Genomic DNA, 27,419 nt, shown 5'->3' with positions numbered 1-27,419 from the left:
TCAAAAGAATTCCACCTGAAAAGCTTCAAAAATGTGTCTCCTCAGTTCCCAAATGTTTATTGAGTGTTGTTAAAAGAAAAGGTGATGTAACACGGTGGTGAACATGCCCTTTCCCAACTACTTTGGCACGTGTTGCAGCCATGAAACTCTTTAAGATAATTATTATTTGCAAAAAAAATAATAAAGTTTTTGAGTTTGAACATCAAATATGTTGTTTTTGTAGTGCATTCAATTGAATATGGGTTGAAAAGGATTTGCAAATCATTGTATTCCGCTAATATTTACATCCAACACAATTTCCCAACTCCTATGGAAACGGGGTTTGTATTTGCTTACACAGTTGTGGACAAAAGGGTGTACCTCGCCCCATCCTTTCTTGTGAAAGACTGAGCATTTTTTTGGAAGCTGTTTTTATACCCAATCATGGCACCCACCTGTTCCCAATTAGCCTGCACACCTGCGGGATGTTCCAAATAAGTGTTTGATGAGCATTCCTCAACTTTATCAGTATTTATTGCCACCTTTCCCAACTTCTCTGTCATGTGTTGCTGGCATCAAATTCTAAAAATAATGATTATTTGCAAAAAAAAATCAGTTTGAACGTCAAATATGTTGTCTTTGTAGCATATTCAACTGAATATGGGTTGAAAATGATTTGCAAATCATTGTATTACATTTATATTTACATCTAACACAATTAGCCAACTCATATGGAGACAGGGTTTGTAGTTTGGATTGTTTTACCCTGATCTGGCTTGTGTGTGTTTGTCGGTTTGTTTGCTAGCCAAATTTGCTTAGTGGAATGTAGACTAGTGTAAAAATGGCTTGGTGCAAATAAGACCATAACCTGTTTTGGTAATTTGTTTATTCAACTTGTAAGCAACTCCTTGTATTTAATTAGTTTTTTCTGCATCTCAGCCTGTCCTTCAGGCAACTGTCTCAAATCCAGGCCGAGTCCAGGCCTCCATTCCTCAGCTGCCGACCACCAAGATGGAGACATTCCCCAGTCAGCAGTTAGTCAACCACAACTCATTGCTGCAGGTTAGCTGTAACACATGAGATGCCATGATATCAAAGCACAATATCAGTATCTTTAATGTGAAAGTGTTGATTCAGTGCTAATAGGTGTTTGTTGTAATGCTCTTGTTCCTAATGTTTGCAGACTTTATCAATGTGCACTAACACCATGGACACAAAGAACCACACAAGGCCTGAGGTAAATCCCCGGTGTTTCTTGAGGAGCTCCCCGGATAGCAGAGCCTCTCCTCGGCCATCGCCCAGTCACATCTCCAATGGGCCCCTCAATAAGGTATTAACTTTTATTTGCCCTCCTATTCTGACTCGTAGGGTTGCGCAATATACAATATAAATGATATAATTAGCAGACGATAGAGCTTTTAATACAATCGTAAAGATGTTACAATGCATGTTGATGACGCATTCTTGCTGTGTCTCGTAAATGTGACAAGCAACACATCCTCAACGCAATGTAGTGGGCAGGTTAACAATACAAATATTGACAGTAACGATAGAAAGTATAGTGTTGGTATAATGTCGGTACAACAGTGGTAAGATCGATATTTTATATTATCAAAACATCTTTTGTCGTTATGGTTATTGTTGACAAACTCAGGAAATACATGAAGGACTTTAGGGGAAAAACTCAAAACATTGAAATCAGAGCCCAAAATTAACAATATAATTAATATTGTTACACTGCCATCCTGTGTTTTTGTCTAATTACAATTGTCATCAAAAATTAAATCATTCAATATACTTGAAAAATTGAAGTAAAAGTATCAGCATTGATATGACCAATACTGCCTCTGTAAATACTTGGTATTGGATCACATTTGTAGTATTGTCCTAAACTAATGTAAAGTGTCCAAACAACAGAATAATGAGTGTTTATTGTATTTTAACAGAATTGTTGATAAAACCTTGTTACAACAGAAAGTAACCAGATAAATAACAGTACATGAACAAGTATATTAACAATAATTTTGAGCATATACCAGCAGCCATATTAGGATCCTTTGTAACCCTTTTAAAATGTTTTGTATTATCATTTACATACCACATACCGTATTTCCTTGAATAGCCGCCGGGGCGCTAATAAATTTAAAACTTCTTCTCACCCCTGCACTTATTCAAAGCATGCGGTAAAAGTAAGCATGCGCTAATAATTTTAAAACCTTTTCTCACCCCTGCGCTTACCAATGGCATGCAGTAAAAAATTGGGCGTGATGTAAGAATACCATCATGAGAAGCACATTAAAAAAATTATTCTGCGGCCCGGTATCAATCTAAACGCGGCCCAGTGGTTGGGGACCACTGGCCTCTACAAGATGTCATCGCGCCCACCTCTCCACCATGCTATCTGCGTGCCGGCCGGACGCATGCATTTCGGTGCTTCTCGTATGAGATTGCAAAGTATACTTGGTCAACAGCCATACCGTTTACACTGATGGTTGTGATATAAACAACTTTAACACTCATACTAATATGCGCCACACTCTGTGAACCCACACCAAACAAAAATAACAAACACATTTCTGGAGAACATCGGCTCTTTAACACATAAACGCAACATAATAATTACCCAGAATGCCATTCATCCATGACTCTTACCGGCTATATTATGTAACCTGGCGCCCCCAACCCCGCCCACCTAAACCAACGCACGGAGGGGGCTGGGGGGTTGGTGCTGGCGGGGTGTAAAATATAGCCGGTAAGAGTCATGGATGAATGCCATTCTGGGTAATTGTTATGTTGCGTTCATAATGTGTTACAGAGCCGATGTTCTCCAGAAATGTGTTTGTCATTCTTGCTTAATGTGGGTTCACAGAGTGTGGCGCATATTAGTAAGAGTGTTAAAGTTGTTTTATATCACAACCATCAGTGTGATCTGTATGGCTGTGGAACACGACCCCTGGTTTACACATAGTAAAAGCAAAAAAAAAAACTCCTTCACCATTTTGAAAATGACGAATGGGGATGCGTCACTCGTGACGTCACGAATTTGACCCGACGGTAAAAGTAAGCATGCGCTAATAAATTTGCGGAGCGAGTTTGACCCTGCATTAATCCAAGTCAGGCGCATATTACATGCCCGGCGGCAATTCAAGGACGATACGGTAATTAGGGATGTTCCGATCAGGAATTTATTGTGCCAATTTCGATACCGATCACTATGATTGAGTTCATGTTTCCATTTATTTGTGGTGAGTGCTTTAGACATTGCAACAATAAAAACATCTCTCGTATCGTTGAAACAAATTAAGCCAATAGTACACAATAACTAAACAAAAGTAAAAACTATTTATGACTCATTGTAATCCTTTGGTTTTTGCCCTCAAAGTCTTCTTGTGGCCAGGAAGTTTGTAAACATTAATAAGAACAACATTGAGAAGAGAACACATATATCTAATTACTCTTTTATCATTTTATACTGTTACTACCCTTGGTATCGACACCACCATTTTATGAATTGATTTCCCCTATTCTTACGTGTCGTGTACTGACTTTGACGATGCTGACACACTAACAGTGGTCATTTTAATCCTCTCTCCACACTCTTATTAATCGACTTTCCTGTTAATATTCACCTACTTTCTGCCACGACCAGGTGCCATCTACACTAATTCTTAAATTTCACCAAACACATATTTCTTAATCTTGTACAAAGCAAGCCTAGTGGTTAACTTACCTATTTGTATGCCTGCTCATGGCTTGCTCTCGGTGTGTAATATTTTCAGCCTTGTCCTCCAGTGATAATGGTAGCTGTTACTGATACTTAAGATAAAAATAAATGCAGTTTATTTGCCATAACAGAGTTGATTATTTCTAACTTAGAGGAGTGGCTCAACACTGTACGGGGACAAATAATTAGCTGCTGACCAACAATAAATAGTGTCAGTCAACGGGATCGGTGTTTGTGATCGGCATTAAACGGAATTAATCAGCACATCCCTACAAAAAATATTATGAGATGGTTATCAAAGACTGCGTTATATATCGTGATGCAGCTTTTAGGTCATTTCGCCCATCAGTATTAATCATCCTCACCCTTGTTTATGTATATTTTGAAAGATTCATGTGCTATGTTAAATACGGACTGGAGCTTAATGACAATTGTTTGACATTGTTCACACCGCAATTTAGATTCAATGTCAAGTCCCATCTTGAGATTGTTCACATTACAAACAAAATGTTGATGTCTTATATGAACACAATCTGACCCGCATGCAGACATGACATCATGCCGGAAGTAAACAGGGCTCCAAATCTAGTAGGTCTAAGCATTTGTGGCAATTTTTAAGGATTTTTTGCAATCAAAGTCAACATTTTCTGAACTGAATTATTGCACATAGAAGAGTAAGAAGGAAGAGGGAGAGCATTTTGGCTCTCACACTTTGTGGGACATTTGCTTCTACTTCTGCTTCTGCTTCTGCTTCTGCTTCCGCTTCTGCCTCTGATAAGACCGGATGCCTTTTATATCCCCACATTCATTTACGTTACTTTTTTTAATATTAACATGATTTAATACGCCTGTAACAGTTTCATACTAATTAAATGGATGACATAATAGGTATATATAATTACCTTCCCAGCTGAGCACAAGTTAATTGTGACTGGAATATTTATTATATATAGATGGACCCCTATGGCCATTACACATGAAAGGCTCTTTACAAATATTTAACATGATATATTTATTCACCCTATGCTTAAGTTTGTGTTTTTTTCCCCTCCAGTCTTCCTCGGCAACCCAGCCCAACTTGATCCTGCAGCCTGCATCTTTGCTTTCTCAGCTTCCCAATACAAAAGAACCTCCTCGCTATGAGGACGCTGTCAAACAGAGCCGCAACATGCACGTCAACAACGTTTCACAGGTTAGAAACCCTACACACACACACACACACACACAAATACTGGTTATCATTTGAAATGGGGACCAAGTTTTTGATCATCACTTGTGGGGACCACCCTTTCTACAGGTTGTGGAGGCATAAAAAAAAAAAATAGGTAAATGGTCACTGCCCAGTTAGCTCATACACGTCTTTAAATCTCTGGATTGATGAAGTAATGTGGTGATCAGTCTTACTGGGTACCCTGGGGAAAAAGAGTTAATATGGTTTATGGGGAACAAATTTAAATAATTTTGCATCATTCACACAAATTTGTACTTGACTACTGAGGACCATTTTAAAAAAGCAACGAGTGCAGTACCAGCTACAGCCCGATGAGGGGGCTGCTTTGCAAATGTCTCACACTCAAACTAATCACTTAAGCATCTTTAGAATGGATCTGACTATCATTTAAAAAGGTTTTCCTTTAGGGGACCTGTTTTTTTGTCCCCATACCGTCAGAGGTCCCCTAAAAGTGACTGTGTAAACAGAGCGATGTCCCCATTAAGTAAGCATTGCCAGAACACACACACACAAACACACACACACATACACGGCAGGCACTTGGCATGAACTTTTGTTTGACGCCACAGCCACTAGGGGGTGTTAGCATGCAGGGGAAGTGAACATACTTCTAAGATGGTGCCAAGTATCAAAATCCATGAGTGTTAGGATGAAACCTACAACATTAGCTAAAATGCTAGCATGCTAACATAGGATGAGTTAGCCTTGATTGATTGAAACTTTTATTAGTAGGTTGCACAGTACAGTTCATATTCCATATAATTGACCACTAAATGGTAACACCCGAATACGTTTTTCAACTTGTTTAAGTCGGGGTCCACGTTAATCAATTAATACTACTAAGATGGAGCGAAGTATCAAAATCCATAATTGTTCAGGTGAAACATACAACATTAGCTCAAATGCAAGCATATAATGTTATAACGCTAACATAGGTGAAGTGAACATACTTCTAAGATGGTGCCAAGTATCAAAATCCATGAGTGTTAGGATGAAACCTACAACATTAGCTAAAATGCTAGCATGCTAACATAGGATGAGTTAGCCTTGATTGATTGAAACTTTTATTAGTAGGTTGCACAGTACAGTTCATATTCCATATAATTGACCACTAAATGGTAACACCCGAATACGTTTTTCAACTTGTTTAAGTCGGGGTCCACGTTAATCAATTAATACTACTAAGATGGAGCGAAGTATCAAAATCCATAATTGTTCAGGTGAAACATACAACATTAGCTCAAATGCAAGCATATAATGTTATAACGCTAACATAGGTGAAGTGAACATACTTCTAAGATGGTGCCAAGTATCAAAATCCATGAGTGTTAGGATGAAACCTACAACATTAGCTAAAATGCTAGCATGCTAACATAGGATGAGTTAGCCTTGATTGATTGAAACTTTTATTAGTAGGTTGCACAGTACAGTTCATATTCCATATAATTGACCACTAAATGGTAACACCCGAATACGTTTTTCAACTTGTTTAAGTCGGGGTCCACGTTAATCAATTAATACTACTAAGATGGAGCGAAGTATCAAAATCCATAATTGTTCAAGTGAAACATACAACATTAGCTCAAATGCAAGCATATAATGTTATAACGCTAACATAGGTGAAGTGAACATACTTCCAAGATGGTGCCAAGTATCAAAATCTGTGATTTTTAGAGGGGCCACTTGATCATGACCTGGACTTTTGTCAAGATATGATTATTTTTTTAAATTATCTTTTATTTAAATAAGTCAGTTATAAAAAACAAAGTTATACAAGTTCAAATGTTGCTGTCAAAGTTGAATAATGAGGTTGTTTGAATCAAGTTAAAAACAAGTAGCACAACCTACACCTCCTTGCAACAAGGCAAAATGGTTAATTCCTTCCAATAACATGGAACTATTCTTTATTCTTCAATCAACACAGAAGTCTTCATGTCTTCAAAAGTAAGGTAGAAGTCAAACTATGAAAAATCAGTTTGTGGTAGCCGAGGACGGTTATATTAAAGTCTCACTTTTGCATGTCACAGCACATGGAGCGGTATAGCTGTGTTGGTAGAGTAGCCGTGCCAGCAACTTGAGGGTTTTAGGTTCGATCCCCGCTTCCGCCATCCGAGTCACTGCCGTTGTGTCCTTGGGCAAGACACTTTATCCACACCTGCTCCCAGTGCCACCCACACTGGATTAAATGTAACTTAGATATTGAGTTTCACTATGTAAAGCGCTTAGGTCTGGGATCCTTTCCGGCGTCTAATAATAATAGTTTTAATTAGGGCTGCGAATCTTTGGGTGTCCCAGGATTCGATTCAATATCGATTCTTGGGGTCGCGATTCGATTATACATCGATTTTTTTCGATTCAACGTGAATCTCGAGATTCAAAACGATTCTGTATTCATTCAATACATAGAATTTTAGCAGGATCTACCCCAGTCTCCTGACATGCTAGCATAGTAGATTTTTTTTTTTAAAGCTTTTATAATTGTAAAGGACAATGTTTTATCAACCGATTGCAATAATGTAAATTTGTTTGAACTATTAAACGAACCAAAAATATGACTTGTTTTATCTTTGTGAAAATATTGGACACAGCGTGTTGTCAAGCTTATGAGATGCGATGCAAGTGTAAGCCACTGTGACACCATTGTTCTTTTTTTTTTATAAATGTCTAATGATAATGTCAATGAGGGATTTTTAATCACTGCTATGCTGAAATTATAACTAATATTGATACTGTTGTTGATAATATTCATATTTGTTTCACTACTTTTGGTTTGTTCTGTGTCGTGTTTGTGTCTCCTCAATTGCTCTGTTTGTTGCAGTTCTGAGTGTTGTCGGGTCTAGGGATGTCCCGATCCAGGTTTCTGCACTTCCGATCCGATATTGTTTTTGCACTTCCGATCCGATACCGATACTGGCCTATCCGAGCATGTATTAAAGTTTAAAGTTATTTAGCCTACTTAGTTATCAGATTCATGCTGGAAAGGATTTTAGTACTCTTGATAACAAGTAGCCAGCTGAATTAGGTGAGTTTGGATAATACACAATAGTTGGTATTCAAGGATAAACACAAAATATCAAAAATTATACATGACAAGCAGAAATGGCATCATTAATCAGTAAAAAAGTGAACAGTATAAAGTGCAAATAATGCTGTAAACATTATTAAAAAAAGCAAAACACAAACAACCTGAGTGGGATAAAATATCTACAACTCAGCATCGATACTTGCTCTTGAACAAGTGTAAACTTTAAAAAAATATATATATTTACACACTCCCTTCAAGTCAGGGGGGGCAAACAATTGAAGTCCAAGAATAATGGGGAGATTCTTTCTAACAAAGATGAGCACTTCAAGATGCTCAGGTGTCAGCCTGCTCCTGTGTTCATCTATGATGAGCACTAAAAAGCCTCTCACTCTAAATAAAGAGTCATTAAAATGTCTTACAACTTTACCATCACGCTTGACTTTATTGTGGCATGTTTTACACTCCACCTCTTCATCTTTTTCGTTTTGTAGGGTGAAATAATCCCACACAGCTGACATTTTTACCGTAACTTTTAATTCACACGGCCGTCTGAACGGTTAGAACACAGACTTGTGGATGTTTTGAAGGTGTGCTGGAAAATGCGGAACGGAGTGTAGGGAGCAGCAGAATAGTGGAATGTATTATTTAAATCGGTGCGTTGAAAAACATGGACCAGAGCTTTTTTTAAAACTGGATCTGGATCGACATTTTCCCATGCCTTGCCGATACGCATTTTTTGGCAAATATCGGCAGCCGATCGGATACAATTATCGGATCGGGACAACCCTAGTTGGGTCAGGTTTGGTTTTGGAATTGGATTGCATTGTTATGGTATTGCTGTGTATTGGTTTGTTGGATTGATTAAAAAAAAAAAATAAATAAATAAAAAATCGATTTTTCTTTTTAAATGAGAATCGATTGTGAGAATCGCGATTCGTACCCAAATCGATTTTTTCCCACACCCCTAATTTTAATAATAATTATTAGTGATATTAAAGACCAAAAAGTGGCCACATCCCACCTTGGACTGTAAATCAAGTCTTGTCAGTACAACCAGATTTCTTTGCAGGTTGCCACAGCAACCAGTCAGCAAATGGATGACTTGTTTGACATCCTCATACAGAGTGGAGGTAAGAACTGCTTCTGCAGAAAGATAGAGTTCATATGAATAAATATAATAACATTTGTATTTGACCCACTTCAGAAATGACTCCGTTTATCCCGCATGATGGTCTGACTAAGAGCCACCCGGTCACAGCTAGCGTCAGCATGCTTCCCCTCAACAGCGCCCTCTACAGATCCCCGCCACACATCCAGTTGGCCCCTCCCCCCTCGCTGAGTCCCGCCATGGACCCCGGCCTGGCCAACCTCTCCTCGCTGGCCACCGACAACCAGCTTGAAGCCTTCCTGGAGAGGACGCTGGCCGACACGCCGTCAGCATCAGACCCGCGCACGCAGGGCCTTATGGAAGAGCTGCAGGCGCAGCTGATGGACCAGCATCCCTACTCGCCCATGGACACGTCCGACATGTCCTTCTGCGACTCCTCCTCCTCACCGCCGTCCTCGCTCAACATGGCTTTGTCCGACCCGGCGCTGGACAACATGGAGTGGTTGGACCTCACCATGCCTCCGGGCTCAGGCGGGATCCCTGCGGACTTCCTGGACTCGCACGACATGCAGCTGCACTGGGAATGACGCGCCGTCGCAAGATGGAGAAGAGCACTGATGGCGTGGGTAACAGTCCAACTTCAACCACGTGGAACTACACGCAGGAGTTTGCACAGCTGTCCAAAAAAAATGATGTCATCACTTCGGTGGCTAGAAGGCTAGAAACAAAAAAAGGTTTGATATCAAAGAGGCGGAGCCAATTGGACTTGAGTAGCATGGACTATCTGTACATAAGAAGAACATGGCTCATAAACATGATCCTGCCATATTGTGACCCGTGTGCACGTCCTGCATGTTTGCTGACTCATCAACGACGCAGAGGAACAAACATCCACAAAAACTATCTGGGAAGAAACACAGGTGAGAGCTATGCACTACAGAGGCGTGACCAGGCCTCCACTTTGATGACGTCACAGATTTGTCCACACGTCTCTCTTTTATGAATGTATTTTGTCAGGTGAGGGAACTCTGGTAATCACGGCAGCTTTGTGACTGTGCAAAGGGAACAAATGTAGGCCTCACATTTTAGGTCCATCCATATCCGACTGTCCTGCTGTGTGTGTGAGTGTGTGTTTTCCTGTATTTCTACCCTTCTTGAGAAATTAACTAGGAAAAGTACCTTCCATATGAGGAGTGGTGAACAAGTTAGGACATACATCATGGTCTCAATAAGGAAAACCATTGCATCTAATAGAGAAAGTCTCATTTGCACCCCTGGTGGTGAAATCTATCAAAATCCGGGCGGTCCCAAAGAGGATGGATTTTTCAAATTGACTGTGTGTCGGTTTTTAAAGTGCTCCCCCTCTGGTCAACATATGAAATAACAAGTGTGTTTAAAAATGTTAGGTGCTCCCCCTCTGGCCAACATATGTAATAACAAGTGTGTGTAAGAAATTGAAATGCACCCCCTTTAGCCCAAAATTAATAATAAAAAATAAATATGTATAGAGACATACTGTAATAACTTGAAGTAAATAATGAAGATTAAAAACCAATTACAAACTAAACCCCCCCCCCCCAAAAAAATAACTAAAAGCTTACCTTTTTAATATTTGGCATATATGTATATATTATTGATGTTGTAAATACACATCTTTATATATCTAGAAAGGGTGGTCCTAAAGAGGTAGGCATTTTCTGAGGTCTCAAGAAGGTAACAAACACAAGAATGTACATGTGTGTGTCATCAATGCTATCATTAGAATAGTCAGAGTTAAAAAAAACTAACCTAATTGGACTTTTGTAGCAACGTTTCCATAGTTAGAATTGACATAGTCAGTTCCAGGGTCAAACTGTCACCATCACGAACAATTCAGGCATTTTAACATCATGACACAGGTGTGGAACTGCATGGTGTTGTCCTACCTGGTCGTGAAAGTGTAAAAAGAAGTTCACGGCTGTGTAGTAAAACTTCGAAACAACCCAGGAGTACTCATGTTCACTCTGGTGAGAGCAGAAATAATCACAGTGGTGTTGATTGTAGGTCAGTGGTTCTTAACCTTGTTGGAGGTACCGAAACCCACCAGTTTCATGTGTGCATTCACCGAACCCTTTTTTAGTGAGAAATACAAATGTTTTTCAAATTCGAGATAAAGTTATACCGTATTTTTCGGAGTATAATCACTCCGGAGTATAAGTTGCACCTGCCGAAAATGCATAATAATGAAGGGAAAAATGCATATAAGTCGCACTGGAGTATAAGTCGCATTTTTAGGGGAAATTTATTTGATAAAATCCAACACCAAGATTAGACATTTGAAAGGCAATTTAAAATAAATGAAGAATAGTGGACAGGCTGAATAAGTGTACGTTATATGACACATAAATAACCAACTGAGAAAGTGCCTGATATGTTAACGTAACATATTATGGTAAGAGTCATTCAAACAACTATAACATATAGAACAGTGGTTCTCAAATGGGGGTGCGCGTACCCCTGGGGGTACTTGAAGGTATGCCAAGGGGTACGTGAGATTTTAAAAAATTCTAAAAATTGCAACAATTCAAAAATCCTTTATAAATATGTTTAATGAATAATACTTCAACAAAATATGAATGTAAGTTCATAAACTGTGAAAAGAAATGCAACAATGCAATATTCAATGTTGACAGTTAGATTTTTTGTGGAAATGTTCCATAAATATTGATGTTAAAGATATCTTTTTTTGTGAAGAAATTAGAATTAAGTTTGTGAATCCAGATGGATCTCTAGTACAATCCCCAAAGAAGGCACTTTAAGTTGATGATTACTCCTATGTGTAGAAATTTGTATTCATAATTGAATCACTTGTTTATTTTTCAACACGTTTTTAGTTATTTTTATATCTTTTTATCCAAATAGTTCAAGAAAGACCACTACAAATGAGCAATAATTTGCACTGTTAGACAATTTAATAAATCAAAAACTGATGACATAGTGCTGTATTTAACTTCTGTATCTCTTTTTTTCAACCAAAAATGCTTTGCTCTGATTAGGGGGTACTTGAATTATAAAAATGTTCACAGGGGGTACATCACTGAAAAAAGGTTGAGAACCACTGATATAGAACATGCTCTACGTTTACCAAACAATCTGTCACTCCTAATCGCTAAATCCCATGAAATCTCATACGTCTAGTCTCTTACGTGAATGAGCTAAATAATATTATTTGATATTTTGCGGTAATGTGTTAATAATTTCACACATAAGTCGCACCCCTGGCTAAACTATGAAAAAAATGTGACTTATAGTTCGAAAAATATGGTATGTTTTTTTTTTACTGGTGCACAGAATGAACCGTGCATGAATATCACCTTGTTCAAAGAAGAAAACCAACATGAACTCACAACACATTACACACTTGCAAATCAGATGGAAAATTAGAAGGAACATTGTTTTGGTGTATCCGTAATACGCCAATAGGGAGAAGTTTTTATTTACACTATAAGTCGGGAGTAGCTTCACCTCAGCCGCAGAGGCTCCGCCGAACCCCTGAGGCCGACTCACCGAACCCAGGTTAAGAACCACTGTTGTAGGTGGAGGTGCAAGGTGCTGCCATGTTTAAAAGTCCACCCCAGCTGACTTGGGGACAGCCAATCACAAGGTGCATATAACCAGACAGACTTTTGATTCCAAATATATTTTTGGATGTGGTAGAAAGCAGGAGTGAACCCACACAAACCTGCGAGGCGCATGAGCCCCCCACTCGTCCACCGTTCTGTCTTTTGAAGAGTCTACTAAAAAGAAGCACAATACTGGCTGCAACCAGCAGGAGGCGGTGTTAGGCCAGGCGCCAATATAATATATGTAATAATCTGACGTCCTGTGCGGAAAAATCTTACTTTTAGAAATGTATAAATGAATTAAACAAATTTAAAGTTGTTCTTTATGTTGTACTGACTAGCCTCGGATGACAAAACAATAACTGTTCTAAAATAAGAAGGATTTTCGAAGTCGCGTGGGTTGTGTGGGCGTGTCGCCAGCAGCTTTATGTCTTTGTGGCGCATTGTCCGTGCAGTGTTCACGTCCTCCGGTCATTCCCCCCCCGTGGCCTCAAGAGGGCGCTATTACTGCTTTAATTCTCCACACGCAACTTTACATAGATGTGATTCCATGTGGAGCCTTTTGTCACTTGAGCCAACATTACTAACGAGTTTTTTTTTTTTTTTTACATTTGATGTTCGCCTTTAAGGGTGTCAAATTGAATGTTTTATGGACAAAACAAGGCATTGGACTTTATTATCACTTTTTTCAGGTTGATTTATAATGATTATTATTTTTCTTACCACTACTTTGGTTTGCATTTGATCTTGTTCTACTGATATATTTGTCATATCGGCCCTCGGTGATCGGAGCCCGACTGGCCAGTGAAGGTCAGCTCGTACGTTACTGTAACCATGACAACCGTGTACTGTACTTTGCTGCATGTGATAACAGTTGTTAAGAATCTATTACGGTGTTTCTGGATAACTCCTGGGCTTCCCTTTACTGACTGCAGTTTATCGCCATGGTAACAGTAACATCAATTCTGACTATTCTGGGATTTAAAAAAGAATAAAAAATCACCCTTCCCTTCCACCTTTTGTTTGCCTGCCATATGTTTTGCACATTGTGTACATACTTCTATAGATGTAAGTCATATTTTTATACATGTTTACAATCACGGGCTCTCTATGTTGTAAATACTTCAAAGGATGTAAGGCCTTTTATGTGAAGATAATAAAATTGGTGTACTATGACCAGGCTCTGTGTCATGTATCTCTGCCAAGAAGCTTGAAAATGTTATATTTTGCTGTGAAAAAATGGATAGATTTAGTGATGGGTAAATGATGCCTCAGGGAGTGTATGGCAGTTTACCTGTATTGACAGAGGACTGATAAAGCGTTAGTTTTTCCATAATGGTCAACTGCCATCTACTGAATTAAAATATTCACATTTGACCTGCAAATTAAATCAGTAGTTGATAGAAGAGTGATATTAGATGCTTCAGTATTGTTTGATCCATCACAAGTTTGATCATTTCCACACAACGCTCACAAAAATATTACTTTTCCAATTATGACATTCTTTTTGTGCACTAATCCTCCCGTCCTAAAAAGTTTACAGGGGAACATTATCACAATTTCAGAAGGGTTAAAACCAATAAAAATCAGTTTCCAGTGGCTTTTTTTATCTTTCAAAGTTTTTTTCAAAATTTTACCCACCATGGAATATCCAGAAAAAAGGCTTTAAAGTGCCTGATTTTCGCTATCTGTAAATCCACCCGTCCATGTTCCTGTGACGTCACATTGTGATGCCAATACAAACAAAGATGGCGGATAGAACAGCAAGATATAGCAACATTAACTCGGATTCAGACTTGGATTTCAGCGGCTTAAGCGATTCAACAGATTACGCATGAATTGAAACGGAAGGTTGGAGTGTGGAGGCAGACAGCGAAAACGAAATTGAAGAAGAAACTGAAGCTATTGAGCGAATAGCTATTAAAGCTATTCGGCGATCGCCTTCTAAACAACTATTGCATCTTTTGACCACTGGAGCAACTTAAATCCGTCAATTGGCATTAAATGTGGGTGGAGGGAAAGGCTGGATGCAAATATAGCTACAAATGTACATACAGCTAGCCTAAATAGCATGTTAGCATCGGTTAGCTGGTAGTCATGCCGTGACCAAATATGTCTGATTAGCACATAAGTCAATAACATCAACAAAACTCACCTTTGTGATTTTGTTGACTTTATCGTTAGAAATGCATCTGCTTTGAGTGTCGCAGGATATCCACACATTCTTGCCATTTCTCCCATGTTAGCATTGATTAGCATGCCGTGCTAATTGATGCACACTCCACTTAAGGCAACTTGAATCCACGTAAGACAACTTGAATCCGTCTCTGTTCGTGTTGTTACACCCTCCGACAACACACCGACGAGGCATGATGTCTCCAAGGTACGGAAAACAGTCGAAAAAACGGAAAATAACAGAGCTGATTAGACTTGGTGTGTGTAATGTGTTTGAGAAAATGGTGGATTGCTTCCCATTGCAACGTCACGGGTGAAAGGTCATCGCTTCGACAGTGAACAATTGAAAGGCGTTTAAATCGCCAAATTCACCCTTTTAGAATTCGGAAATCGGTTAAAAAAACATATGGTCTTTTTTCTGCAACATCAACGCTTACATAGGTCTGGTGATAATGTTCCCCTTTAAGGCCTGTGCTGTCATAACCCAGAAGTGTGGCTTTCAAAGAGGCGTTAAACATGTAATTAAGTACATTAGTTACTGCATTATTTTTGATTGCCCAGAGTGCTATTTTAGTTGAATTTGTCTTATTTTTTTTTACTCAAGACCCATAATTCCTTTCATGTGCTCTACAATGACATGTGCATAACAAATGCCACCAAATGCTATGCTAATGTCAATGTTGGGTTTTGTCCTGCAACTAACCCCAAACACGTAAATGCTAACATTTTACAAAGGTTAAGAGCCCTCTAACTTTTTTTTTTTTCAATGCTGGTTTACAAGTTGCAACATCGGAGCCGTGTTGTGTTTTGTCAAGTGAAGAAGTACGGAATGACAATCATGCCCCAAAAAGACCATGACTTCATTCAAACAACAAAAAAAAGATCATAAAACATTTGTCGTCCTCCAACCTCTGTCATTTTGGCTCATGTGCCTAGCAACTGTTTTTCGTGTAATTTAGAAACGACTTCCGAGCAAACCGCAATGACCTAGTTGGTCACGATGACATCATCTTATGTTTTCCCCAAAGAATTGTTCTCAGCTTTCGTTGAACTCTTTTTGTGGTCGTGGCTTGAAAAATAAAAATGCTGTTGACTTGAAAGGCGCTCAAGTGTTTTATGGATGTCTTTATCTGCGTCACGGTTTCAAAGAAATCTGCTTCTCAATTATCCCAACTTTGCCCCAAATTGTTGAATTAATGAACTCATGATTTCAAATGACTACATTGTATTCTTACAGGCATACTTTGTAATGTCATTAATTCTACATACATATGTTTCAGTGCCGGTGCCAGGTAAGAACGTGCTGTGTGCCCAAATTCTTAACATCCGTCTATGGGTCGGCAGCTGGACCTTTTGTTTGTCAGCCACATCATCAGCAGTCTGGGGGCATGGCAGGCCACGCCCTCATCATCACTGTCTACCGTGTACGGCGGGCTTTGTGTCTTGTGCCGTCAACTCCTCTTTTCTCACACAAGATGTGTTCGACAAGTTCAGCCCAAGTTTTTTGGAGCAAGCAAGTGGCCAAGTTCTTTGAGCCACTTTTGACCCCGGTTGAAAGCTCGCATGGAAAGTTCTCCCTGTGCCGCAAGGCTGAAGGTGCTTATTGTGCATGGAGTAAGAGGTCTGCATCAAGTTCTCCTCTCCTTTTCTTGTGCAGTTAAACATCCTGTCTCCCGCATCGCCAGCATAGGCTTGGCGGTCAAAACGTTGTCACAGGCAGGGCTCCCTACAGCGCCTGCCAGTCATCCATGAGGACTCGTCTTCGCAAGTGGTTACCATCCTGTTATTCCACTTCTGACACCGAGCCTGGGTCAACAAGTGATTGGTCAGAGGTGCTTATGCTTGCTTGGAAATTAATGTTCTTGAAAGCATCAGTAATTGGAAACTCTGACCTTCTATGAGCTCGCAGAGAGAGTGATATTACGCAGAGCACTAATTAAACCCATGGAACAATATATAATAACAAAAGCACATGCATTAAAACTATGTAAAACACACAGGGACTATTACTAAATGAGAGAGGCAAATTAACAAATACACTCACAAACAGCTCAATCAATCAATTAAAGCCTATTTATATAGCCCTTAATCAGAGGTGCTTCAAAGGGCTTCCCAGACTAATGACATTCCTTGATCACATCACATTCAGACAAGGAAAAACTGAAAAAAAAAAATCCCAGGTGGTGCAACAAGAAGACATTTTGAAGGGATTGCTGATGTAGGGAACCCCTTCCAGGGTGATCGGCTGCAATGGATGTCGAGTGAGTACAGCTATAAAATTGTTTACCTGACACTATTAATTTTACAATGAATAGATAAAGTGGGAGTCCAGTCCATCGGGAAACCAACAGATAGTCATGGAGTGAGTGTAGCTTCTTCCACGCTCATCCAGTCAGCTGTGCAGAGATGTCTGTGCATGGAAGAGTGGTCGAAAGAGTGGTCCATCTTGGGTCAGCTAACACCACCTCAAACTGGTACCTCTACAGAAACTAACCGTGACCACCTGGTATCCTTTCCAGACAGGAGAGGGCAGTGCAGAAAAGCAGCAGATCAACTGGTCTAAAAGGTCTATTTAAAGGCGGGACTTGAATGCTTCGACTGAGGTAGTATTTCCAACTGTTGCTTGTCAGGCATTCCAGAGTACTGGAGTCTGAGTGAAAAATGGTCTAGAGCCTGCAGGCTTTTTAAAGCTTTGGGGGTCACTAATACGCCAGCGGTTGTTGGAATGTAGATTTCGGGACGTAACCTAGAGTGGAATACAATCAGAAAGATAAGATGGTGCTAACAGTTTAGTATTTTTTACGAGTAATAAAACCTCGGGAGCCAGTGCAGGTGGGCCAGTATAGGCGCAACAATAGGATCAAACGTTCTTGTTTCGTTAAAGTCTAGCAGCGGTGTTAATTTTGTTGACTAAAAATGTTAATCTTTGTTATACTCAAAGACCTTTTTACCTTACTAAAATAAGACGATAACGAATCAGAACAAATGCACATCAGCTAAAACAATGATGAAAATAATCGACAATTTAGTCAAAAAATAGAAATGAGATGAACATTTTGACAGAGACGAAATCCAATTATATCTAATTGTGTCTTAGGCGGGTTATCAAATTAGGGTTGCATTTTGGGAAGGGGCGAGGATCCAATCAGAACTACTGTCTTTGTGAGGCATGGTGTTTTGATTTTTATTTGGGAAAACTATAGCGTGCCTCAATTCATGGAAAACAATATAGTATTGTTACACGCCTCAATAAAATAGGTCTTCTGCGCCTGGAAGACAGGAGAGAAGACATTAGGACGCACTTTACATTTTCTGCGGAAGACAACAAGACTTGTAGTAAACCCTGTGGCACAAATTTATTCGGTAAAAATACAACCAACCACTTGAGGTGCCGTCTGGAGATGGCTGTATTTGGACACTGACGCAACAGTAAGTAGATCAAAGCGAACAAATGTTAAAAAGAAAATAAACAATATACAACAAATATGAATATTATACATTTATCAAAGCTGAGTCTTGATGATGTTTGTTCGTAATGTTCTCTACAGCCCTGAAGATCTCTGGCAGGCTGTTCCACATATGGTGAACATAATAATGGACCGAAGCCTGCTCATGCGCGTGGGTCCGGAATTTTGTAATAATTAGGAGGCCAGAGCCAGATGACCTCAGGGACCGCGAGGGCTCATACGATAAAAGCAAATCATAAAGATAAGAAGGCCCAAGACCATTGTGGTATTTAAAGGCCTACTGAAATTAGATTTTCTTATTCAAACGGGGATAGCAGGTCCATTCTATGTGTCATACTTGATCATTTCGCGATATTGCCATATTTTTGCTGAAAGGATTTAGTAGAGAACATCCACGATAAAGTTCGCAACTTTCGGTGCTAAGAGAAAAGCCCTGCCTCTACCGGAAGTCGCAGACGATGACGTCACATGCGTTGATGGCTCCTCACATCTTCACATTGTTTTTAATGGGAGCCTTCAACAAAAAGTGCTATTTGGACCGAGAAAACGACAATTTCCCCATTAATTAGAGCGAGGATGAAAGATTTGTGTTTAAGGATATTGACAGCGACAGACTAGGAAAAAAAAACAAAAACACGATTGCCATGTTTTTAGACACATTTGCTAGGATAATTCTAGGAAATCCCTTATCTGCTTATTGTGTTGCTAGTGTTTTAGTGAGTTTAACAGTACCTGATAGTCGGAGGTGTGTCTCCACGAGTGTGTTGACACGCAGTGTCTCAGGGAAGTCGACAGCAGCTATGGACGGCACAAGCTCAGCTGATATCCGGTAAGAATCAACTTTTTACCACAATTTTCTCACCGAAACCTGCTGGTTGACAGTCCGTCGTGATTCATGTTTGCTTGACCGCGCTCTGATCCATAGTAAAGTTTCACCTCCAGGAATTTTAAACAAGGAATCACCGTGTGTTTGTGTGGCTAAAGGCTCAAGCTTCCCAAATCCATCTTTCTACTTTGACTTCTCCAATATTAATTGAACAAATTGTAAAAGATTCAGCAACACAGATCTCCAAAATACTGTGTAATTATGCGGTTAAAGCAGACGACTTTTAGCTGTGTGTGTGTGCAGCGCTCATATTTCCTTAAAACCCGTGACGTCTTGCGTACACGTCATCATTACACAACGTTTTCAAGACGAAACTCCCGGGAAATTTACAATTGCAATTTAGTAAACTAAAAAGGCCGTATTGGCATGTGTTGCAATGTTAATATTTCATCATTGATATATAAACTATCAGACTGCGTGGTGGGTAGTAGTGGGTTTCAGTGGGCCTTTAAAAACCAGTAAAGCAATCTTAAAATTGATTCTTAATCACACAGGGAGCCAATGCAGTGGTTTTAAAACCAGTGTAATATGGGCCCGCCTTCTGGTCTTCATCAGCACAAGAGTGAATGAGTTTTGGAGTAGCTGTAGTAATTTTGTAATTTTGGGGGGGAAAACTAGAAATCATGGCATTACAATAGTCAATACAAATAGTAATAAAAGCATGCATTAGCCTCTCTGCTTTATTTTTAAGATAATCAAACCCTATTTTAGGGGGGTGAGGGATAAAATCAAGCTCAAAGCCAAATATTACACCCACATTCTTCAATTGTGAAGATGGATTAAAAGAAAGTAATTTTTACATTTGTAATTTTTAAAATCTATTTTTAAGTGTCTTAATGGATTAGCCCCTGATGTGATGTGTCAAGAAATTCAAAGATACAGCAGTGAAGGTTTGCAGACTCCAGCTGTAGTCGGTGGGGTCAGTCTGCGTTGTCAGTGAAGGCCTCACATCTGTGGAACTCTTTGCCACTGGAGTTAAAGTCACAGTCGGACTAGGGCTGGGCGATATATGGATTTACTCAATATATCGCGGGTTTGTCTCTGTGTGATATAGAAAATGACTATATCGTGATATTCGAGCATACGTTCTCATGCATTTGCTTTAAGTTGCGGGCATTACACTACAGGCATTTCCTACTCTCTGTTGTCTCTCCTTCTCACAGAGACGTAAAACGAGCGCACCTTCTTACATACGTCACATACTGTCGCGTCACACGCCCTCGCGGAGCAGAGAGGTGGTGGCATGGGTAACGTCAGCTGCGGTGCGAGTGGTAATCCGAGAGAAAGAAGGCGTGAATCTGGTAACAAATGAACGAAGAATTAATCCCAAGAAGAACAGCATCGTCCATCGTCTGCCGGTGGTTTGGCTTCAAGCGGAAATATGTCGAACAGACAACCGTAATAGGTCAAGTATACGGCAAAGCGTTGCTACAAAAAAGTAGCAGCACTGCTAATGTAGCATCATTTGGAAAGTCACCCACTAGAGAATCAGGAGTTCTTGAAACTCTGCATGTCAACGTCTCGGCCAGTGCCACACTCACAAAATGCCGAAGTAAGCATTTCCACATCAACATTGTATAAAAAAATAGTCAACATCAGAAGGAGATAACATCCGCAGGAACCTACCACATAGTGAAGGACCTACACTATTTGATTTCCTATTATTCAGCTCATTTTTATTTGACAGTTATTGAAATACCTTGTGTGACATCATGCACAAAAGTGCACTTTATTTGTTTTAAACTATTGTAGTGGGTTTCTGTACAAAAAGTCAATTTTAATTTAGTGTTGTTTTGATATGTCATCTTACTGACATCATGCACATGAGTGCACTAGTAGCTTGTTTTAAAATGTCTGACAATCTTGCACTTTCTGTTTTGAAATGACATGAATGTTTGTGCCACTGCTTAATAACTGTTTAATAAATACAGTTTTGGTCAATTGACTTAGTTGTGATTTCCCTCTCTGCATGGAAGTTTAAAATAAGCATATGCAGTATGAACAATAATGTTTTAATGTAGACACATAGAATCATTATACTGGTGTGATTATATGTATCAAGTGTTTATTCAAGGCTAAGGCAAAATACCGAGGTATATATCGTGTATCGTGACATGGCCTAAAAATATCGAGCTTTTAATAAAAGGCTTTATCGCCCAGCCCTAAGTCAGACATTGAACTTTTCTCCAAAAAACTGAAAAAGTGGCTTAGAGAAAATTACAATTATGAGCACCAGAACTGGATTTAGCATGGACAAATAAGGCCAATTATTTTCAATCTGTTTTTATTTGTATGCTAGTCTTAATCCTTTTGTATGTGTTTCTCACTTGTCTCAACTTTCTTTTAAAAGCATAACCAGAGACCAAAGGTCGCAAATTAGCCTGTAGTAGAAGTCTTATGTACTTTGACATCGGTTACCTATGGGTAGCAATGTTTAATTGTACTGTCTCTCCCTGTCAAATAAATAATGTTCATGTTTTATTTTGATTATTGTGCAAGTGTCTTTGAGTGCCTTTTATTATTATTATTGAAATATTGAAATTCAATGATCTTGGAAATTTGCAAACAGCCAAAATTATGCACAAAGCAAACGATAACCTGTTACCCAAGAATGTACAGTTCTTCTCAACACACAGAAACATAACCGTAGAGAAAAACTTCACTATTTATTTTTTTCTTTTTTATGGAGAACAGGAAGTGGACAAAAGAGTTTGCAATTGCTATGACATGGAAAAGGGGTAGGATTAATAACTAAGACGTGTTTCTTCCTAGTCCTTTTCAAACATGTTGAAAAGAGAAACTGGACATTCTGATGGATCATGTTGTAATTATATGCCTGTTCGAAATAAACTCCAACCATAAACCATACTGGGTTGGCGGTAATGGAAACTACTTTTAACAGCCATAACTGTTTGGTTATGCTCAGAAGGCGTCTACACAAACATGCTGCTTCTGACGAGATTGGAAGCAGGGGAAGAAGAACACGAAAAAATGCCACTGAAAATAAAAAGTTATTATTGCTGGTCAGCAGACTATTGCAGGGTTTTTTTCTGCTTCCACTACTAATAGACTAGCGATAGTACCTCATCAACATCGTTTGTATGCGCCTCTGTCACCTCTACTGAGCCTAAAGCTAAATAAAGGCATCTACCTTCTGCATCTTCCTACCCAAAAATTTGGCTTTTATCCAGCTGTGGTTCATCATCAACGCATACAATGTCCACACTTTTTAGATGACATTTGCACTACTCGCAACAAAACAGGCACATTGATTGCGGCTAAGCATGGTTTGTGTTAAAATCAGCACTTTTAGTGATAGTTTTTGGAGCCAGTGTTTTTTTAATTTGAATTCTACTAATTTATTTAAGTGTTATTTATCAATCCTTCCATACATTTTTTGGGGTTACTGGAGCCTATCTCAGCTGCATTTTATGTCGTTACAAAATGACATTTTATTTGAATTGTATATGGCATGCCCATGTGACAGTTGTCTTTTCAGATTTTGAGTTTTCAATCATTTAATCAAACTTTATTTATGAAGCGATTTTCATAAAAGAAATGCAACACAAATTACTTTACAGACTTAAAAAACATTGACCCGATGATCCACTTCTCCCATCTTCAATCATTCACACACGCACACACAAATGAATAACACATTTTGCACCACAATATATTGACCAACACATTTTTGTTGATAAACAAAATTATTTACATAATTTTTTCCTACTCAGTGGCCTAGTGGTTAAAGTGTCCGCCCTGAGATTGGTAGGTCGTGAGTTCAAATCCCGGCCGAGTCATACCAAAGACTATAAAAATGGAACCCATTACCTCCCTGCTTGGCACTCAGCATTAAGGGTTGGAATTGGGGGTTAAATCACCATAAATGATTCCCGGGCGCGGCACAGCTGCTGCCCACTGCTCCCTTCACCTCCCAAGGGGTGATCAAATATACACAACAAAAACAATAAATGAAATGGCTAAATAAAGTATTGGCAAAGTTGCACTTCATTATTGAACATGTAAGCAGAGGTACAGTTGTACATTATTTAACTGACCATCAAGTTAGTACATTTGTCAACTCAAGTGCAGAGTAACAATATAAACACTACAGTATCAGCAGATGTATTAACAAATCAAATGCAAAAAAAAAGTAAGTCCGGCAGATTCTGAGTGAGGAAACACCAACATAATAAATGTCTGTCAAACATTTTCTGTAGAAATGCTACTTTTTTTTTAACAGTATTAAATGGCGGCATGTTTTAGGCGATGCATTCAATCACACTTTCTGTGAGTGCAGACCATTTTGCACGGTTTTGTTTGTACTCACCTTGTACGCCAAACACAAAGTGATGTGGTTGAGTTTCAAGTGTGTGTGCAGGTCTGTTGTGCTCGCCCACATTCTGCGAAATGGCTCTTCGGTGTTGATAGGCTTATCTTGTTCTCCATGTTGTTGTAAACTGAAATATTTCCACACTGATGTGTTGGTATTTGGTGTTGTTATCATTTTGTCCACAGTCACTACTATATGTGTTGGTCGCGGGCTAACTTGCTCCATATTGTGATGCTCCCGGGCCAGCGGCCCCGCCTCTCCGCACAAAGACTCAAAGACACAAAAGGAGGACATGACAATTCACTCCCTTCTTTTCATTCCGCAATGGCACAATTGTGCACAGCTACGGAAACCAAAGAAAAGTGCGGATGCTCTTGAAGCATGCACATGGCGATTTATTGACGCTGGAAAACTTACCGACTTAATTTTAATTTATCGTAGATGAATTGACTTATCGAATATCGGCCCAGGGCTTTGACTGAGTACAGAGGAGCCAGGTGAAGAAACACTATTACGGGAGCTACGTTCCCTCTAAGGTGCGCGCCTGTGCAATTGCGCACTGCTCACGCGTCCTCTGCCCATGACAATTCTATGCCGCGCACAAAATCCAATTAAAAAAATAAGCAATTTTCATAGTAACTGACTACAAGAGGCCACAGAGACAAGTTTTCGTTATTACTGTTCAATTATTGTAACGTCTGTCGAGACGCTTCAAGTAGGACAAAAATTCCATCGATCACTTTATTGAGCAAAACTCTTTATAAACGCTAAACAATTTCCGTCTAGCAAAGCTGGTCATTTTCTGCCGTACAAATCAGACGAAAACCAACTTTGCCATCTGTCAACAGCAGCCGCGATCGCTCTTTCTCACTTGTGCCGACACATGCACATATGGCACTGAGCCAGTGATGCGTTTATAGCCACACAACAAGTCGGACATTTCCAACACCGCACTTTATGTGTAATTCCAGGTCATTACACTATGATTTACCAATTAAATGTGTGCTCATTATACTCTCATTTATTAAGAATCTTAATTTATAAATATTAATCATGAAGTGCTGATATTATATTAAAGAAATACTAATAAAAATATATATATATTACAAACGGGAAGTTACAGGAATGTACACATGATCCAGTGCTTACATCTCATTGTGCAACATGGGAATGTTCTAATGGGAACTAAATGCGATATCGGAAAGGGGTACAAATGATTTCCAAAGCAGGACCCCACCCAGACATACAATACTAATATACAGCTCATGAAAAACAATATTTGTTGTTCTTGTCATTGTAAGTGGGCCAAAACACTTACATTAATAAATGATCACATGGAAGTGACTGCTTTCATTTGATTATAATAATAAGGAATGTAACTTGTTATTTAGTCAGGTTTGGGACAGGTGTGCTGCAGGTGTGGCCACAGTGTGCACGTCTGATGTTGCTCACATGTGCTCCACTGAATGCTCAAGGAGTTTTTGCGTTTGCTCACACATTAATAATTAGAGGGAACATTGCATGGGAGCCATTTGCACCAGAAGATCACCAAACCACGGCCACCAGGTTGTGACACAAAGCGCCCCCACAGCCAGTTTAGTTTAATTTCAGATACAGTTTCAACAAAAATAACATCATACCATCCATCCATCAATTTCCTACCGCTTATTCCCTTTGGGTCGCGGGTGGCGCTGGTGCCTATCTCAGCTACAATTGGGCGGAAGGCGGTGTACATCCTGGACTAGTTGCCAACTAATCGCAGGGCCAACACAGATAGACAGACAACATTCACACTCACATTCACACACTAGGGCCAATTTAGTGTTGCCAATCAACCTATCCCCAGGTGCATGTCTTTGGAAGTGGGAGGTACCAGGAGTACCCGTAGGGAACCCACGCATTCACGGGGAGAACATGCAAACTAAACTCCAGAAAGATCGGAGCCCGGGATTGAACCCAGGACTACTCAGGACCTTTGTATTGTAAGGGCAGACGCACTACCCCCCTCTACTACCGTGCTGCCCAACATCATACCATACCACAAAAGGAATTCAACACAACATTAAAATATATAAGAATATAAATGAATACATTTTTAAAGGGGATTAGCTGTTTGGAACTTGGTCTCGGTTACATTATTTCAACTAACTATATAACACCATAACAGCTAGTTTGTGTTACTGGTTTGGTAGAACAAATGTTTTTTATAAAGTGTCTATATTTTCCACAGTTATTACTAATTATGGACAAGCGGTAGAAAAAGGTTGGATGGATGAATGGATATATTGAATAAAAAGTGCTCATCAGTCCGAGGAATTTGTTTGCTGTTGATGGTTGTCACTCCCCCGTGTGTACGTACACATGTCCAGGCAGGGAGCGCATGCGCGTGCACATAATCTGTCCAAGAGAATCAACTAACAATTTGCCGTCATGTTGTTATTGCAGATATACATTCACTAATAGCTAATGTTAGCTATCCAGGTCGCTGTCATTAGCCAACAACAGGCAAAGGTAATGAACGTGTTGTGCACGGGTGCAATTACGTCATTGCATGCTGATATCTGTAAAAGGGCCTTGTGATGGCACTTTTTTTATATGTATGTGTGTTAGTGTTTACATTGTTTGAGTGTCAGTAATACAATTGTGTTATATCCGATATTTCGTATTGCTCCTGTTTTCTGTGCTCCTATTTGTTTTTCATACCTGTGCTCCTGGTGAAAAAGATAAGCGTACATGACGACATGATACTTCTCAAATATATACAAACTCCATTTCCATATGAGTTGGGAAATTGTGTTAGATGTAAATATAAACGGAATACTATGATTTGCAAATCATTTTCAACCCATATTCAGTTGAATATGCTACAAAGACAACATATTGAATGTTCAAACTGATAAACATTTTATTTTTTGCAAATAATTATTAACTTTCGAGTTTGATGCCAGCAACACGTGATGAAGAAGTTGGGAAAGGTGGCAATAAAAACTGATAAAGTTGAGGAATGCTCATCAAACCCTCATATGGAACATCCCACAGGTTTACAGGCTAATTGGGAACAGTTTGGTTCCGTGATTGGGTATAAAAGCAGCTTCCATGATATGCTAAGTAATTCACAAACAAGGATGGGGTGAGGGTCACCCCTTTGTAAGCAAATTGTCTAACAGTTTTAGAACAACATTTCTCAATTAACTATTGCAAGGAATTTAGGGATTTTACCATCTACGCTCCGTAAAATCATCAAAAAGTTCAAAGAATCTGGAGAAATCACTGCACGTAAGCGATGATATTACGGACTTTTGACCCCTCAGGCGGTACTGCATCAAAAACCAACATCAGTGTGTAAAGGATATCACCACATGGGCTCAGGAACACTTAATAAAACCACTGTCAGTAACTACAGTTGGTCGCTACATCTGTAAGTGCAAGTTAAAACTCTACTATGCAAAGCCAAACCCATTTATCAACAATATCCTGAAACGCCGCCGGCTTGGCTGGGCCCGAGCTCACCTAAGATGGACTGATGCAAAGTGGAAAGGTGTTCTGTGGTCTGACGAGTCCACATTTCAAATTATATTTGGAGCCAGAGGACGTGGTGTCCTCTAGAACAAAGAGGAAAACAACCTTCCGGATCGTTCTAGGCGCAAAATTCAAAAGCCAGCATCTGTGATGGTATGGGGGTGAATTAGTGCCCAAGGCATGGTTAACTTACACATCTGTGAAGGCACCATTAATGCTGAAAGGTACATACAGGTTTTGGAGCAACATATGTTGTCATCCGAGCAACGTTATCATAGACGCCCCTGCTTATTTCAGCAAGACAAGTGTTACAACAGCGTGGCTTCGTAAAAAAGAGTGTGGGTGCTTTCCTGGCCCGCCTGCAGTCCAG

General features: G+C 39.5%; 1 protein-coding gene across 4 annotated transcripts in view; it reads left to right on the top strand.

Moving 5' to 3' along the window:
* mrtfba (myocardin related transcription factor Ba) overlaps positions 1 to 13,845 on the top strand; it is a 47,782-nt gene extending 33,937 nt beyond the window's left edge. For all 4 annotated transcript variants that reach the window (XM_061908889.1, XM_061908890.1, XM_061908887.1 and 1 more), the window contains 5 exons: positions 919 to 1,041; positions 1,163 to 1,309; positions 4,758 to 4,895; positions 9,029 to 9,089; positions 9,164 to 13,845. In XM_061908889.1, the coding sequence (XP_061764873.1) occupies positions 919 to 1,041; positions 1,163 to 1,309; positions 4,758 to 4,895; positions 9,029 to 9,089; positions 9,164 to 9,654 (960 nt within the window). In that variant the 3' untranslated portion in view covers positions 9,655 to 13,845. The remainder of the gene's footprint in view (positions 1 to 918; positions 1,042 to 1,162; positions 1,310 to 4,757; positions 4,896 to 9,028; positions 9,090 to 9,163) is intronic.
* Positions 13,846 to 27,419: the final 13,574 nt, after the last annotated feature.

The sequence above is a fragment of the Nerophis ophidion genome, linkage group LG08 (assembly GCF_033978795.1).
Source record: "Nerophis ophidion isolate RoL-2023_Sa linkage group LG08, RoL_Noph_v1.0, whole genome shotgun sequence".
Lineage (NCBI taxonomy): Eukaryota > Metazoa > Chordata > Actinopteri > Syngnathiformes > Syngnathidae > Nerophis > Nerophis ophidion.
Note: the sequence above shows the minus strand (reverse complement) of the source record. Positions and strands in the feature narration are given on the sequence as shown.